The 13,783-nt window shown below is 46.8% G+C and overlaps 1 protein-coding gene across 6 annotated transcripts in view; it reads left to right on the top strand.

The window, feature by feature from the left end:
* EPB41L4B (erythrocyte membrane protein band 4.1 like 4B) overlaps window positions 1–13,783 on the top strand; it is a 137,384-nt gene that overhangs the window by 28,557 nt on the left and 95,044 nt on the right. For all 6 annotated transcript variants that reach the window (XM_087419336.1, XM_087419338.1, XM_087419339.1 and 3 more), the window contains exon 2: window positions 5,905–6,009. In XM_087419336.1, coding sequence (XP_087275462.1) covers window positions 5,905–6,009 — 105 coding nt within the window. The remainder of the gene's footprint in view (window positions 1–5,904; window positions 6,010–13,783) is intronic.

The raw sequence follows: 13,783 nt of genomic DNA on the forward strand, positions 1-13,783 counted from the left end.
ACAGAGAAGTGACTGAGATGAGGGCTGTGTTGTGTGAAGACCATTCTGGCAAACACAGGGAAGATGGGTTTCAGGAGGGAGACGCTAGAGGTAGCAGGACCACTCAAAGGACTGTTCCTGTGGTCCATATAGGGTGATGTGGCCTGAGCCATGATGGAGACAAAAGGGAGAGAGCCTTTGTGAAGGTGGGTGCAGAGGGACATGCCTTCTACTCGGTGTGGAGCAGGTGGACAGAGGAGAGCACCATGTGCCTGCAAGGAGATGGTTCCTGAAATCCTTTCACTGCTCAGAGGCCATGCTTTTCCATTTTAGTTCACAACTAGGATGTATACACTTGACTGGCACACTCACACACAGCTAATTTCCTCCTTTCAAACTTACCTGGGCTGCCTGGCATCTTAGGCTATTGAAACTAATGAGATTTAGATGGATTGGCTTCTATCTTCTTTGTTCTTCCAGGACCACAGTCAGCCTGTTACATTGAACTCGGGTCAGGTTGCTGTAAGACATTGCCAGTTGCACATTATCTGAGAGGGTCAGATTAGTTAATTTATTTGGAAGGCAGTTAAGACATCAGCTTGCAGCAGTCTTCCTTATCAGGAGCATGGCTGGGAACCAACAAGTAAGCAAAATAGGAACCTCTGACTGGCCGGCCAAGATATCACAATGTCCATCCCTTTCCCTGCTGGCTGCCTGCCTGATCCATTCTTTGGTTGGCAACTCTGTCCTCTTATTTTGCACATGATTTTCATGAGCTTGGTTATTTCTAGCTACTGTCAGATCACAAGGAGCTGCTACAGAGAGACATACTGACTCAAAACCATTGGTTGCTGGTCCTTGTGAAAAGTGATGTATTGAGATGGGAGGAAGAAAAATTAGGAAATATGGATGCAAGAACTCCAGAGTAGAGTTCTCTACAGCCTGCTGTGTTTGGAAGAGCATCACTGGATTCCAGGATGTCAGTCTGTACTTAGTAAGGTTTTACGTTCAGTACATTCTGCTTAAGAAGGCAGGGAGATGAGTGGTGTTGCTCCCTGTGAGTTCAGGTCTCAAGCTGTTTTGGATGACTCTGCTCCCCAAGAAGGACTTGTTTGGTGAGGGCTTCCTGTAGCTACTCCTTTCCAGACTTTGTGGTCCCAGTGTACCCCAGCACCTAGAATGGTGGCTGGCATTTGATGAGCAATCAGTAAACATTTGTTGAATGAATGAATGGATTCATCACAGAGAGGGAGGCCTAGTTAACCATGAGGCAACAGGGAGCAGCTCCCAGTTTGGTCACATTAACAGATCTCCTATTGTAACCACTAGACAGCACTTCACATAATAGCCACGAAATTGTGTTTAGGTAAATGGCCTTGAAAGTGCGGCACGGTTCCCTAGGCGCTTGTTCATGGAATACTTAATTTGAAAAGATTTTAATGAGTATATTCTCATTTTTAGGCCTGCCGCTTGTGAAATATCAGTCTGTTGTTCATGCTTTAGCGTGGCCCATCCAGAAGATCTGTCTCTTGACCCCTGACGCCACACATCCCTCATCCATCCATTCATCCATCCATCCATCCAGCAGACAGACATTTATGGAGCACCCGCTGTGTGCCAGCCAGGCACTGTGCTTTGGGGATGGAGGGAAGGGGAGGTGGTACTCAGATGAACACAGCTGGTTCCTGCCCTCAGGGAGTGCTCAGCCTGAAGTAGGAGTAAGACAGGAGCACAGGCCACTGCGGTGCAGCGTGATACGTGTGTATGTAGTAAAGGCATATGCCTGCTTGTGGGCACACAGAGGAGGGGGCCCTTAACTGCCGTGGGTGGGGTTGGAGAGAGGTAGAGCTGGGGAGGCTGCCAAAGGAGGGACTGTTGGGGCTAAGCCTGAGATGAGTTTGTGGGCTTCTAGGGGCTGCCCCGGATGGGATGTCCTGGTTGGCAATGCAGATGAGTTAAGTTATCTGGAGCGTGTCGGTTTTGAAAGTGGACACTGCAGGCTGGGAGGAGTGAGAAATGGTGGGTTCAAGTGCAGTGGCCTTGACCCTCCTGTCTTCCTTCTACCCTTAACCCACTGGGACTTGTGTTTCGAGGACCCCTCTTTTCCATATATTCCTCATAATGTTACCAGATTCTTTTTAGAGCTGGAAAGGGCCCTTGGGAATTCTCTCTTCCAGCAGAAGAGAACAAAGAGCATACTTGGGGGGGAAGTGCGTGGGGGAGAAGTATTTACAGGTGAATAAAAATGGTATTTCCTGTCCACCAGACCCTGCTGTCTGCCACCTCCAAGTCCAGCTGAATACGAGTCTGCTGATAGAGGAGCCAATCTGGGATGGCGGAAGGGACCCGCCACCCTAGAAAGGTTTTTTCCAACCTTCTCCTTGAGCTCCTTCTAAATTTAAGAGCTGTTTTAGAAAGACATCAGCAAAGTAAGACTTGGAATGACCTAGACAGAAACTTGGGCTAACCGCCCTCATTTTATGTGTGTGGAACTGTGTTTTTTCGGTTCATACTCTGCGAGTGTTAGAATTACATACCTGGATAGTAAGCTCAGAGCCAAAATAGAGAGACCCAGGTGGGGACCAGGTTGGATTTAGGGTCAGTTGTGTTTTGGTGGCCCTGTATGTTCAGGGTGCCATGTCCCACCTGCAGCTGCGGGAGAAGTCCAGGATGGCCCGTATGGATTTGGGGAAATTATGAATTGCTTCAGGTCACACAGTTAGTGGTACATCTGGGACTAGAGCACAGTTTCTTGCTTCCTCCCAGCCCAATTTTTTCTGCCACATCCTGCTGCTAAAGCTTTACTCTAACTAGTTCTGTCCCACTAGGAAACCCGCTAATGAAGCATTGGCACTGTGATAATAGGTGTTGCATAGGGCCGGTAGCACTGGATAGTAATAGGAAAAGATCCATCCAGAGGATGGATTGTTATGGGCAAGGAGGAAGAGTGCCAGAATGGTGATTTTTTCTTTTTTTTAATTTTATTTGCTGTCTAACAACTGCCAAAAGATCAGTGTTGAAGAAAACTTGGGAAGAAAACCATCCGTAGTTTCTCGATCCTAACACAGCTATTTTAGTTTTTGCAAATTTCCTGTTTTTATCAAGCAGTCCACATACAGCGCATACATATTTTTATGTTGTTGGAATCACAGCTTCTTACTCCTTTGTAGTCTGTTTACCTAATGTTGTCATAAGAATTTTCCTTATTTCTATCTCATCTTCATAATTTAAAATGCCCAACAGTATTCTGGAGTGTTGGTGGGCCCCAGTTCTGTGTCCCTGTGGTTGGTGTTTGGTCGTTTCCTCTTTTTGATCCCACACCTTATTTCTCCAGCAGATAATGCTATAGAGAATGTCATTGCACTTCGAGCTTTCTGCTTCCGTTGAACTGTTGCCTTCAGAGGAGTATTTCTGGGAAAGAAAGAGTCTGAAGGAAAGAAGCTGTCTGTAATCCAGTGGTGTAGGTTTTTTTTCTTTTTTTTGTGAGGAAGATTAGCCCTGAGCTAACACCTGATGCCAATCGTCCTCTACTTTATATGGGACACCGCCACAGCATGGCTTGACAAGCGGTGTGTAGGTGCGCACCTGGGATCTGAACCTGCGAACCCCGGGCTGCCAAAGCGGAGTGCGCGCACTTAACCGCAGCACCAGGCCGGCCCCCTAGTGATGTAGTTTTGATTTTTGTTTTTACTTTTTGTTATTGTTGTTTTGTGTAACACAGATACGGATGTACAAAAAAGCAGAGGTGCGGTTCAGTGAATTACTAGAAGGTAGATGCACTCGTACCACCACCCAAGTCAAGAGCTGGAACCCTGCCAGCCTGCCGGAAGTCCACCATGTGCCCCCTCCCAGCCGCAGCCTCTCCCAGCCCCAAGAGCAACAACTGCCCTGACTTGATTGTAATCACTTCTTTACTCTGTTTTCAATTTTATCACCCAAGTGTGCATCCCTAGACATTGCAGTTTAGTTTGGCCTTTTTTTTAAAGTGTCTTTTAAATCTCTTTTAATCTGTAGGTGTCCCCTCCATCTCTTCTCTTCCCTATATTCCGTCTGTTGAGGAAACTAGGTCGTTGGTCCTGAGGAGTTTCTAGAATTTCCCACAGGCTGGATCTTGCTGACTGCTGTCCCATGTAGTTTAGAACATTCCTGTGCGTTTCCTGCAGTTGGAGCTAGTGGTTGAATCAGTCCCAGGCTTGGTTTTTTTTCCTGTGGAGAGAGAGGGGCATGGGGAGCAAGATTATATCTTGGGTGGTGGGGTGTTCTTCATCAGGAGGTACACAAGGGCTGGTTGTCTCCTGTTGTGACATTAGTAGCCACTGGTGCCCAATGTTTAGAGCCTACCATTCGTTAGAAGTTGCAAAATTGTGATATTGCAATTCTGTTATTCCTTTTATTTGTTGGAATGCTACCATAAAGAAAAACTCTGGCCATCTGCTATTTTTAATACCCTTATTGGGATTCACATACCATACAATTCACCTGTCTGAAGTGTACAATTCAGTAGCTTTTAGTATATTCATAGAGTTGTGCGTCTATTGCCATGATCAATTTTAGGACATTTCATTAACTCAGAAAAAGCCGTGCTCACCTTAGCTGTCATCCCATAAATCCTGTAGCCCTAAACAACCACTAATGTAATTTCTGTCTCCAGACTTGCCTATTCTGGACTCTTCATATAATATGTGGTCCTTTGTAACTGGCTTCTTTTACTTAGTACAGTGTTTTCAGAGTCCATCCATGTTGTAGGATGTATGAGAACTTCATTCCTTTTTATGACCAAATAATATTCTGTTGTATGGATAAGACCACATTTGCTTTATCCATTCATCAGTTGATAGGCAGTTGGGTTGCTTCCACTTTCTGGCTGTTATGAATAATGGTGCTATGAACATTTTTGTGCAAATTCCTGTATGAACATAATGTTTTTACTTCTCTTGGATATATACCTAGGAGTGGAATTGCTGGCTCAGATGGTAACTCTATGTTTAACTGTTTGAGAAACTGCCAGGCTGTTTCCCAAAGTGGCTGCACAGTTTTGCATTCCCATCAGCACTATATGAGGGTTCCAGTTTTGCCAACATTTTTATTTGTCTTTTTTATTATAGCCATTCTAGTGGGTGTGAAGTGATATCTGATTGTGGTTTTGATTTGCATTTGATAACTAATGATGTTGAGCATCTTTTCATGTTCTTGTCAGGCATGTGTATATCTTTGGAGAACTATCTATGTATATCCTTTGTCCATTTGCAATTGAATATTTGTCTTTTTATTATTGAGTTCTAATAGTGTTTTACATATTCTAGGTAGAAGTCCCTTATCAGTATATGATTTGCAAAAATTTTCTCCCATTCTGGGTAGTCTTTGTATTCTCTTGATGTCTTGGTGTCCTTTGAAGCACAAAAGTTTTACATTTTGATGATGTTCAGTTTTTTTCTTTTGTTGCTTGTGCTTTTGGTGTCATATCTCAGAAACCATGGCCTAATCCAAGGTCGTGAATATTTGTGCCTATGTTTTATTCTGAGAGTTTTCTAGTTGTAACTCTTACATTTAGATCTTTGGTCCATTTGGAGTTAATTTTTTTATATATGTCATCTACTCTTTGGTCAGCCAGTGCTACAGCTAAAAGCAGGATCAGTGCTTGATTTTTTTTCCCTTTATTTACCAGTTTTCATAATAAGGCGTTCGTTCCCTAATCATCCTATGAAGTTGTTGTTTGGTGGTTTTTTTGTCATTATGAGTGCTTAGATTTAATCATGAGTTTTTATTATTAAAAAAATAATTAAATTTAAAAAAAATTTGTGTACTATGACACGTACGTGTATGCAATATAAAGAGGAAAGTGATTTTATTGAGTTTTTTGAAAATCTTTTTGTTTCTTATCGAGCTGTCACAACCTAAATTTTAGTCTACCCCGTTGTCTTCCAGAAACATGCCAAAGGCCAGGATTTGTTTGATCAGATCGTGTACCACTTGGACCTCGTGGAAACAGATTACTTTGGCCTCCAGTTCCTCGACTCTGCCCAGGTTGCGGTATGTATTCCTTGATTCATTTCGGGACAGATTGGCTTTTCATGCTAATCGCAGATCCACAGTTGCTAGAAATTGGTAGAGAAAGATAGGAGTGAAACTGTGAGATTGTTGCAGTCACGAGCATCGGGGTGCTGGTGATGGTGCCCGGGTGAAATGCATCCGTGATGCCCCACCCTGGAGGTGGCCAGTAACTGGGAGAGGAGGACAGCAAGAAGCGTTCCTGTCGTGCATGGGGATGTGTTAGGGAAACAGTTCCAAGCACAGGGATGCAATGTGGGCACATTTCTAGAGTAGGTAGAAAGAAGAAGAAATATCATTATAGAAATTCTTTTAATGGTGCTGCTTTTATTTTTAGTCAGCAGAAGAGGCTGCACCACTGTCTCCTCGTGGACTCTTGCTGGGTGTAGAGAGCAGGTGCCTCGAACACGCTGAATCCCAGCCAGGCTCGGGGAGTGCGGGGGGGCAGTCGGAGTGGGTCTTGGCATTGCTCGAGAACCATCTTGCAGGCTCCAGGAGGTTGTGTTAGGTCAGCAAAGACTTCCCTTGCTCTGCCTGAGACAGAACTGTTCACAGTGGAGGTGCTGGAGTGAGCGAACTTGATGCAGCTCAGAACGACTCTTAAAAATCAGGAATGACTTGCGAATCTCCCTCTTCAATAAAATCTAGCTTTGGATTTCAAAGATGATTTAGTCAACAATCTGAAAATATTTATTGAAGGCCTGTTATGCACTGGGCCCCATTCTAAGCACTGTGGATGACAGTGAACACATATATAATATGACAGGTGGTAATAAGTATTAAGAAAAATAAGGCAGAGTAAGGAGATAGACAGAGTAAGGGACGATGCTGTTTGAGACACTGTGTGAAAGGGCAGGTTTCCTGATAGATGTTTGAGCTAGAGACCTGGAGCTCCTCGTAAGTGGCTAAGACTTTCCACCTGAAAGACACTTTTAGCTACTTCCTGGGGGCCACACGTGACTGTTGTAAGGCAAAGATGCTCCTAATCGATGCCTGGGAATTGGGTCTGTCTGAGAATGTTAGTGTGACGCTCAGTCCGTAGATGATACAGTGGAATCGGGAATCGAGACTTGAATGCATCCTGGCTACAGTGGGCAGACGCTCCCTGAGGGTGCCCCTCTACACCACCGACTTCCTCTGCACCTTCAGGACTTCCTGTCTGCCCACAGCGCATTCGCTTTCCCCCCCGACTGTTGCCATGAACACTCTAGCTGCCTCCTTGAGTTAATGGTCCTGATTCCTTCTCCATTTCCCTGCTGGAGACTCGCACTCAGGCCCACTGGGACCCTGGGGAGGGGCAGACCACCTTTTCTCCTTCCACCTCCCTGTCCAGTTCTGCTTCCTTTGAGGTTAGGCCACCCATTGCCCTGCCCTCTGACCCCAGCACTGTCCCTGCCATCCCTGAAGGCCTCTGGTGTCTCAGTTTTTCTCTTCCGCTGGGCAACCTCGGAATTCAAGTTGCTGACCCTTTTAAATATTCCAGATACCATTTTCTCTCATCGAAGCTTCATTTGAGCAAATCTCTCACAGATTCACTGTCACCACCCAGTCTCGCCAAGACCCAGAATTCTGTCATTCCCCATTCCATGATAACTTCCCTTGATTCCGTCTTTCTAGTCCCTCTACCTCTGGCCTTGGCCCTCTCCCAGCCTCCTCCTGCCCTTGCCTCCTCACACCCTGCTGAAGCCTCAGCCATCTCACCTGTGTCCTCACTTGCCCTTTAATTCTCCTGCCCCCGTGACTGTCCCCTGGCCTCCCCTCGACACGCAAGCCCATCTGTTTCCTCTGCTGCTTCTCCCGGGCTGCCAGGCATTGCTGGAGAGTCATGGGCTGTGCCTTTTGGCACGAGCACAGATCGCAGATCACAGGTTCAGCAAAGTCCAAGCCCCTGAGCTGCTCTTGGGGTCTTATGGACTCCCTAATGGACTCTTAGCCCCAATGGACTCTTAAGTGCCCCACGGTTGCCCTTCTGAATCTGGACCACAGACCTGTAGTCCAGTCCCCACAAAGACTGTTCTCGAAGTCGGCCTCACCTCCTGCTGAGAAGAGTGAGGTCATGCAGCTAAACCTCCTTGAGTTTTCTTCCCCTCCACCTCAAAGTTTCTCTTTCTCTCCGTCCATCCATTTTACTGTTTGTCTTAGGGAGTATGCCTGTTTCTCCAGCATTTACTCCCTGCACCTGTGTCATGGTTCCATTTCCAGTTGCTTCCTGAGTGCCAAATTTAGATTTCTCCTCTGTCCCCAGCATCTGACACTCATCGGCCCTCCTCTTCCCAGAAACTCCTCTCCGTCCTGCCTTCTCCTGTGAGTCTTACTGCATGTGGTGTTTTTGGCTTCAGAACGTCTGCAACCCTGGACTAGGAGTTACACCTGGACCTTGTTCCTGGCTCTGCCCCTCACTCATTTGGTGGGCTTTAGATGAGCCACCTTTTCTCCCTTGGCCTCAGTTTCCTCATCTGTAAAATGGGGTTCTTGGACCTGTTCTCCCAAGAGCTCTTCTAATTCTAATGTTCAGTGATTCTTAGTCTAAAGGGGATGCAGGCGTGTCTGCCCCACACATCTCCAGTCAGAAGGGAAAAGATAGCCGTCATTTCTGCCCTTAGAGCCCAGCGCCTGTTGCCCTCTGGCACGTCCTCATCCCCAGGTGAGCTCTCTCCAGCCACTCGGATTCCCAGAAAGCCAGAGGTGTGACTCCATTACCAGAGACTTTGCTGTGAACCTCTGCTCCTGGGTAGCCAGCCTTTCCCGCCCGCCGGTGCCCGGGCGCTGTGCAGCAGGAGGGATGTTCACAGCAGGATCCAGGCATCCTTCCCAGGCCAAACACCTGCAGATGCTCAGACGCTGCAGGCTCTGAAGCCTTTCCAGCATCCAGCTCTGTGAACGGGAGGTTCTTCTCTTCCCTGCAGAAGCAGGTGCAGGGTCCTGTCTGCCTGACTCAGAGGATCCAAGAGGCTTGCCGCAGCCGCAGCTCCCGGGACCCTTCTCATCAGTCTGATTTCTCACTGGGCTCATTGCAGGCCGGGTTCTGGTGAGGCTGCTCTTAGCTCTGTGCCCCTGTTTGTGCTGGTTCCCCTCCTGGAATGCCCTTTCTCACCTCGTTTAAAGTTCTGGCCATCCTTCAAGACCACCATCCTTCATGACAGTCCTTCATGCATCGTTGCCCGACACCCAAAGTACTTTTCTCCTCTCTCTCAACCTCTGAGCTAATTTGCCTTCTGTGGCAGCTTGCTCATTTGGTCTCGGGTTCATTATATGTGTATAAACAAACCTTTCTGATTAGATCCTAAGACTTAGGACTTCCTCTTCGTAACTTGGTGACAAGGCAAACAACCGAGAACCTCAGTCCTTAGCCTCAAAAGGGACCTTAGGAGCCATTTGTCAAATGGTTCCATCTTCTGGCTGGTGAAACCACAGCCTTAGACCTTGGCAGGTCACTGAGGTGCACAGGTTGGACTTAGCCAGGTTTACGACTGCAGGTGTAAGTGCTCTTTTCAGTCCTCAGTTTTCCCACCTGTCTGGTGGGGGTGGTAACATCTCTTTCACAGGGAAATTGAGGGCCTCAGTGAGTTAATGGAGGAGAAAGGGTTTTGTGATCTGACATGGATATGGGTCTCCTCTTCCTAGCTGGGCAGGCTGAGGGGCGCCAGAAGTCATCACAGCCCCCACAGGTGACATGCTGAGAGGTTAGCTGGAACCTGCAAGGCCACCTTGCCTGTGGGAGAAACCTTAGCAGTTCAGAGAAGAGCCCTTTGAGAGGATTTGCTGAGATGGCTTCTGGGGTGTCATTGATTTTCAGAGGGCCTGGGATGACATGGTTGGTGGCAGGTGATTGGATGTTGTGGGGGGTGTGTTTTGGGGGAAAGTGGGGTTATAGGTGGGGACCCGGGGCGGAGGATGGTCCACTTGGCCATTGACTTATTGCTCCATAATTGAGGCTCCTGCAAGTATTGACACCCCCACCTAGCCCCTGACGTGCAAATCAGAGGGCTGGCAGCGGCAGGGCTCTTGGCACAGCTCTCTGCATACCCAGCTTATATCTCCAGCTCCCTGCAGAGAGCCAAGCCTGGTTTCCATAGTGCCCTGCCCAGCCCTGAAGCAAGGTCAGAGTCTGTTGGCATCGCCTATTTTTAGCAGTTGGGCCTGGGGCCTCCTGTTTTCCTTTTCCATATCAAAGCGGGAAGGCCACCCAGGAACCCTCTCTGTAGATTTCACTTTTGCACAGCTCAGAGCAGGGGCAAGGGTTCTATTTTTACATATCAAAGCTTGCTTCTGAGAACTGGGGGCTCTGGTCTGTACCCACCCAGCTTTCTCACAGCCTGGTCTGATAGCTGCTGTTTGCTGAGCTCCTGCACTGATTAGCTCTGAGCCAGGCATCTAACTGAGGGCTTTACATAACTCTTGTTTAACATTTGTCACTGATCTGTAAAGTTGATCGTGGAGCAGACCCATTTTACGGATGATGAAGCTGAGGCCCAGAGACATTAGGAATTTTGTAAAGGTTAAAGTAAGGACAGAGCCAGGATTCAGGACCTGGTCTCATTCCAAAGTCCAGCACTTTCCACTGGGCTATCCTGGTTCCCTTACACACGATAGTGTCATACACACACACACACACGCACAGAAAGAGAACATTCAATCAGTAGCCATTCAGCAAACTTGGACTTGGAGCTTGCTCAGTGCCAAGCTGTGTGGTGCAGAAGTGAGCTGGCCACTGTCCCTGCCTGCCACATTCTGGAGGGGGACACAGACAAGCGGTCCTTGGAATAGAGTGGGTTCAGTCCTCCAGGGCTTTGGGGCAGGGTAATAACAGCCCCAACAAGCAAGAGCCTCCCTCCCCGGCTCTGGGGCAGGTGTTCTAGAGAGTAGGTGTGGCCATTGTAAGTCCATTCTTAAACCCCTCCCAACATGAAAAGGGAGCATTTTATGGTGATGTGTTTTGCAGCAAGGAATCCGGAAAAGGTGATTCCGGACTTTGTCTCGAGACTTGTGAGATATTTTTCCTCTGGTCTTTGCAGCATAGAATCAGGTAGATGTACGGTAATAAGAGGCACAGGGCTGCGAGCTGAGGTTGACACATGTGGTGACTGCTGGAAGGGCTCAGTGGATGCTAAAAGGACTCTTGTGGCTTCACTCTGGTGATTGCTTGGAATGTCATCACGTTTGCCGCTCGTGCGGACACTACTGAGCGTTCCTACCATTTCAGATGTACCTGGAGGGGAAGTGGAAGGGTATCAACACTGATAGAAGGAGATGTTACTATAAGAGAAAGGTTTAAAAACCTTCCTTCCGTTTGAAGGTTTGTTACAGTTTCCACAGACAGTTGATTCTTCAGATGGTGTGTTAGTGGATAGCTCAGTGTACACGGGAGGACGCTGAGCTCAGAGGGGGGCCTTGCTCATGGCCACACACCAGGTGAGTGGCAGAACTGGGACTTGAACTCAGATCCCTGCCACCTTCCATTGTAGTACAAAAAAGTGTGAAACAGCTCAAGAAAGGCTGCAGGCTTCCTAGCAGCCTGTTCCTGAATGCCGGTGGGGTCAGTGTGTTCCTGTCCGTGTGCAGATATTGATGCAGAATGGGGAGCTATTGATAAAGGGGTCCCTGCAGTTGATTTAGATGAATTCCTGAGGAAATCTCGAGTAGGTGGTATAAATGGGTGTACAAGGCTTCATTCTCGATGAGGAGGAGAAGAGCTCCCTCCCGTAGACAGGGAAGGCTCTTCAACTAGCGTGTGATCTGGAGACTCGGAGCACTGGAATTGACACCAGCCTGAGTTAGAGTCCCGACTCCTCCTCATTAGCGCCCTGATCCTGGGTGCCTCATGCACCCTCTGAGGCCTGAGAAAGTGATGGATGTGACATAGTCCAATGTGTGTTTTTTCTAACACCTCCAAACAATTAATTCTGACACTATCTACCTGGAGATAGCTTCAGATCCCACAGGTTAAGGGCTCAGTCCTGCAAAACTGTCCCCGCCCACTATACACACACACTTTACATGCCAGTTGCAAGTCCAAGTTGTCACCTGTGCTTCTGACTGAGTGGCTATACCCTATTCTCATGACCCCCTCCTTGGGTTTGATTAATTTGCTAGAGTGGCTCACAGAAGTCAGAGAAACATTTTACTTAGTAGATTGCCAGTTTATTATAAAAGGATATAACTCAGGACCAGCCAGATGGAAGAGATGCTTAGGGCAAGGTGTGTGAGGGGGTGAGGAGCTTCCGTGCCCTCTCTGGGAGCATCACTCACCCCACATCTCCACGTGTTCACCAACCGGGAAGCTCTCCGAACCTCATCCTTTTGAGTTTTTATGGAGGCTTCATTACATAGGCATGATTGATTCAATCATTGGCCATTGGTGATTAAGTCAACCTCCAGCCCCCTCCCCTCCCCAGAGGTTATGGGGCTCCGGGTTGGGGGCAGTGAGACTGAAAGTTCCAACCCTCTAATCAAAAGGTGGTTCCCCTGGCAACCAGCCCGCATCCTTAGGTGCTTTCCAAAAGTCACGTCATTAACGTAAACTCAGGTGTGGTTGAAAGGGGTTTGTTATGAAGATCCTTTATTGCTCTTTTTTTTTTTTTTTTTTTTTAATTTTTTGTTTATTGCAGTAACATTGGTTTATAACATTGTAAAAATTTCAGGTGTACATCATTGTACTTCTATTTCTGCATAGATTACATCATGTTCACCATCAAAATACTAATTACAACCCATCACCACACACATGTACCCAATTATCCCTTTCACCCTCCTCCCTCCCCCCTTCCCCTCTGGTAACCACCAATCCAATCTCTGTCCCTATGTGTTTGCTTATTGTTGTTATTATCTACTACTTAATGAAGGAAATCATACGGTATTTGACCTTCTCCCTCTGACTTATTTCACTTTGCATCATGCCCTCAATGTCCATCCATGTTGTCACAAATGGCTGGGTTTCATCAAGTTTCTTATGGCTGAGTAGTATTCCATTGTGTATATATACCACAGCTTTTTTATCCATTCGTCCCTTGATGGGCACTTAGGTTGCTTCCAAGTCTTGGCTATCGTGAATAAGGCTGCAATGAACACAGGGGTGCATGTACCTTTGCAAATTGGTGTTTTCAAGTTCTTTGGATAAATACCCAACAGTGGAATAACTGGATCATATGGTAGTTCTATCATTGATTTTTTGAGGAATCTCCATACTGTTTTCCATAGTGGCTGCACCAGTTTGCACTCCCACCAGCAGTGTATGAGAGTTCCCTTCTCTCCACAACCTCTCCAACACATGTTGTTTCCTGTCTTGTTAATTATAGCCATTCTGACGGGCGTGAGGTGATATCTCATTGTAGTTTTGATTTGCATTTCCCTGATAGTTAGTGATTTTGAACATCTTTTCATGTGTCTGTTGGCCATCTGTATATCTTCTTTGGAGAAATGTCTGTTCAGGTCTTTTGCCCATTTTTTAATTGGGTTGGTAGTTTTTGTTGTTGAGATGCATGAGTTCTTTATATATTTTGGAGATTAAGCCCTTATCAGATGTATGGTTTGCAAATATCTTCTCCCAATTGTTAGGTTGTCTTTTCGTTTTGTTGATGGTTTCCTTTGCTGTGCAGAAGCTTTTAGTTTGATGTAGTCCCATTTGTTTATTTTTTCTATTGTTTCTCTTGCCTGGTCAGATGTGGTGTTTGAAAAGATGTTGCTAAGACTGATGTCAAGAGCGTACTGCCTATGTTTTCTTCTAGAACTTTCACAGTTTCAGGTCTTACATTCAAGT

This window comes from Ceratotherium simum, chromosome 29 (genome assembly GCF_057802395.1).
Source record: "Ceratotherium simum simum isolate JZ-2026a chromosome 29, ASM5780239v1, whole genome shotgun sequence".
In the NCBI taxonomy this organism is placed as follows: domain Eukaryota; kingdom Metazoa; phylum Chordata; class Mammalia; order Perissodactyla; family Rhinocerotidae; genus Ceratotherium; species Ceratotherium simum.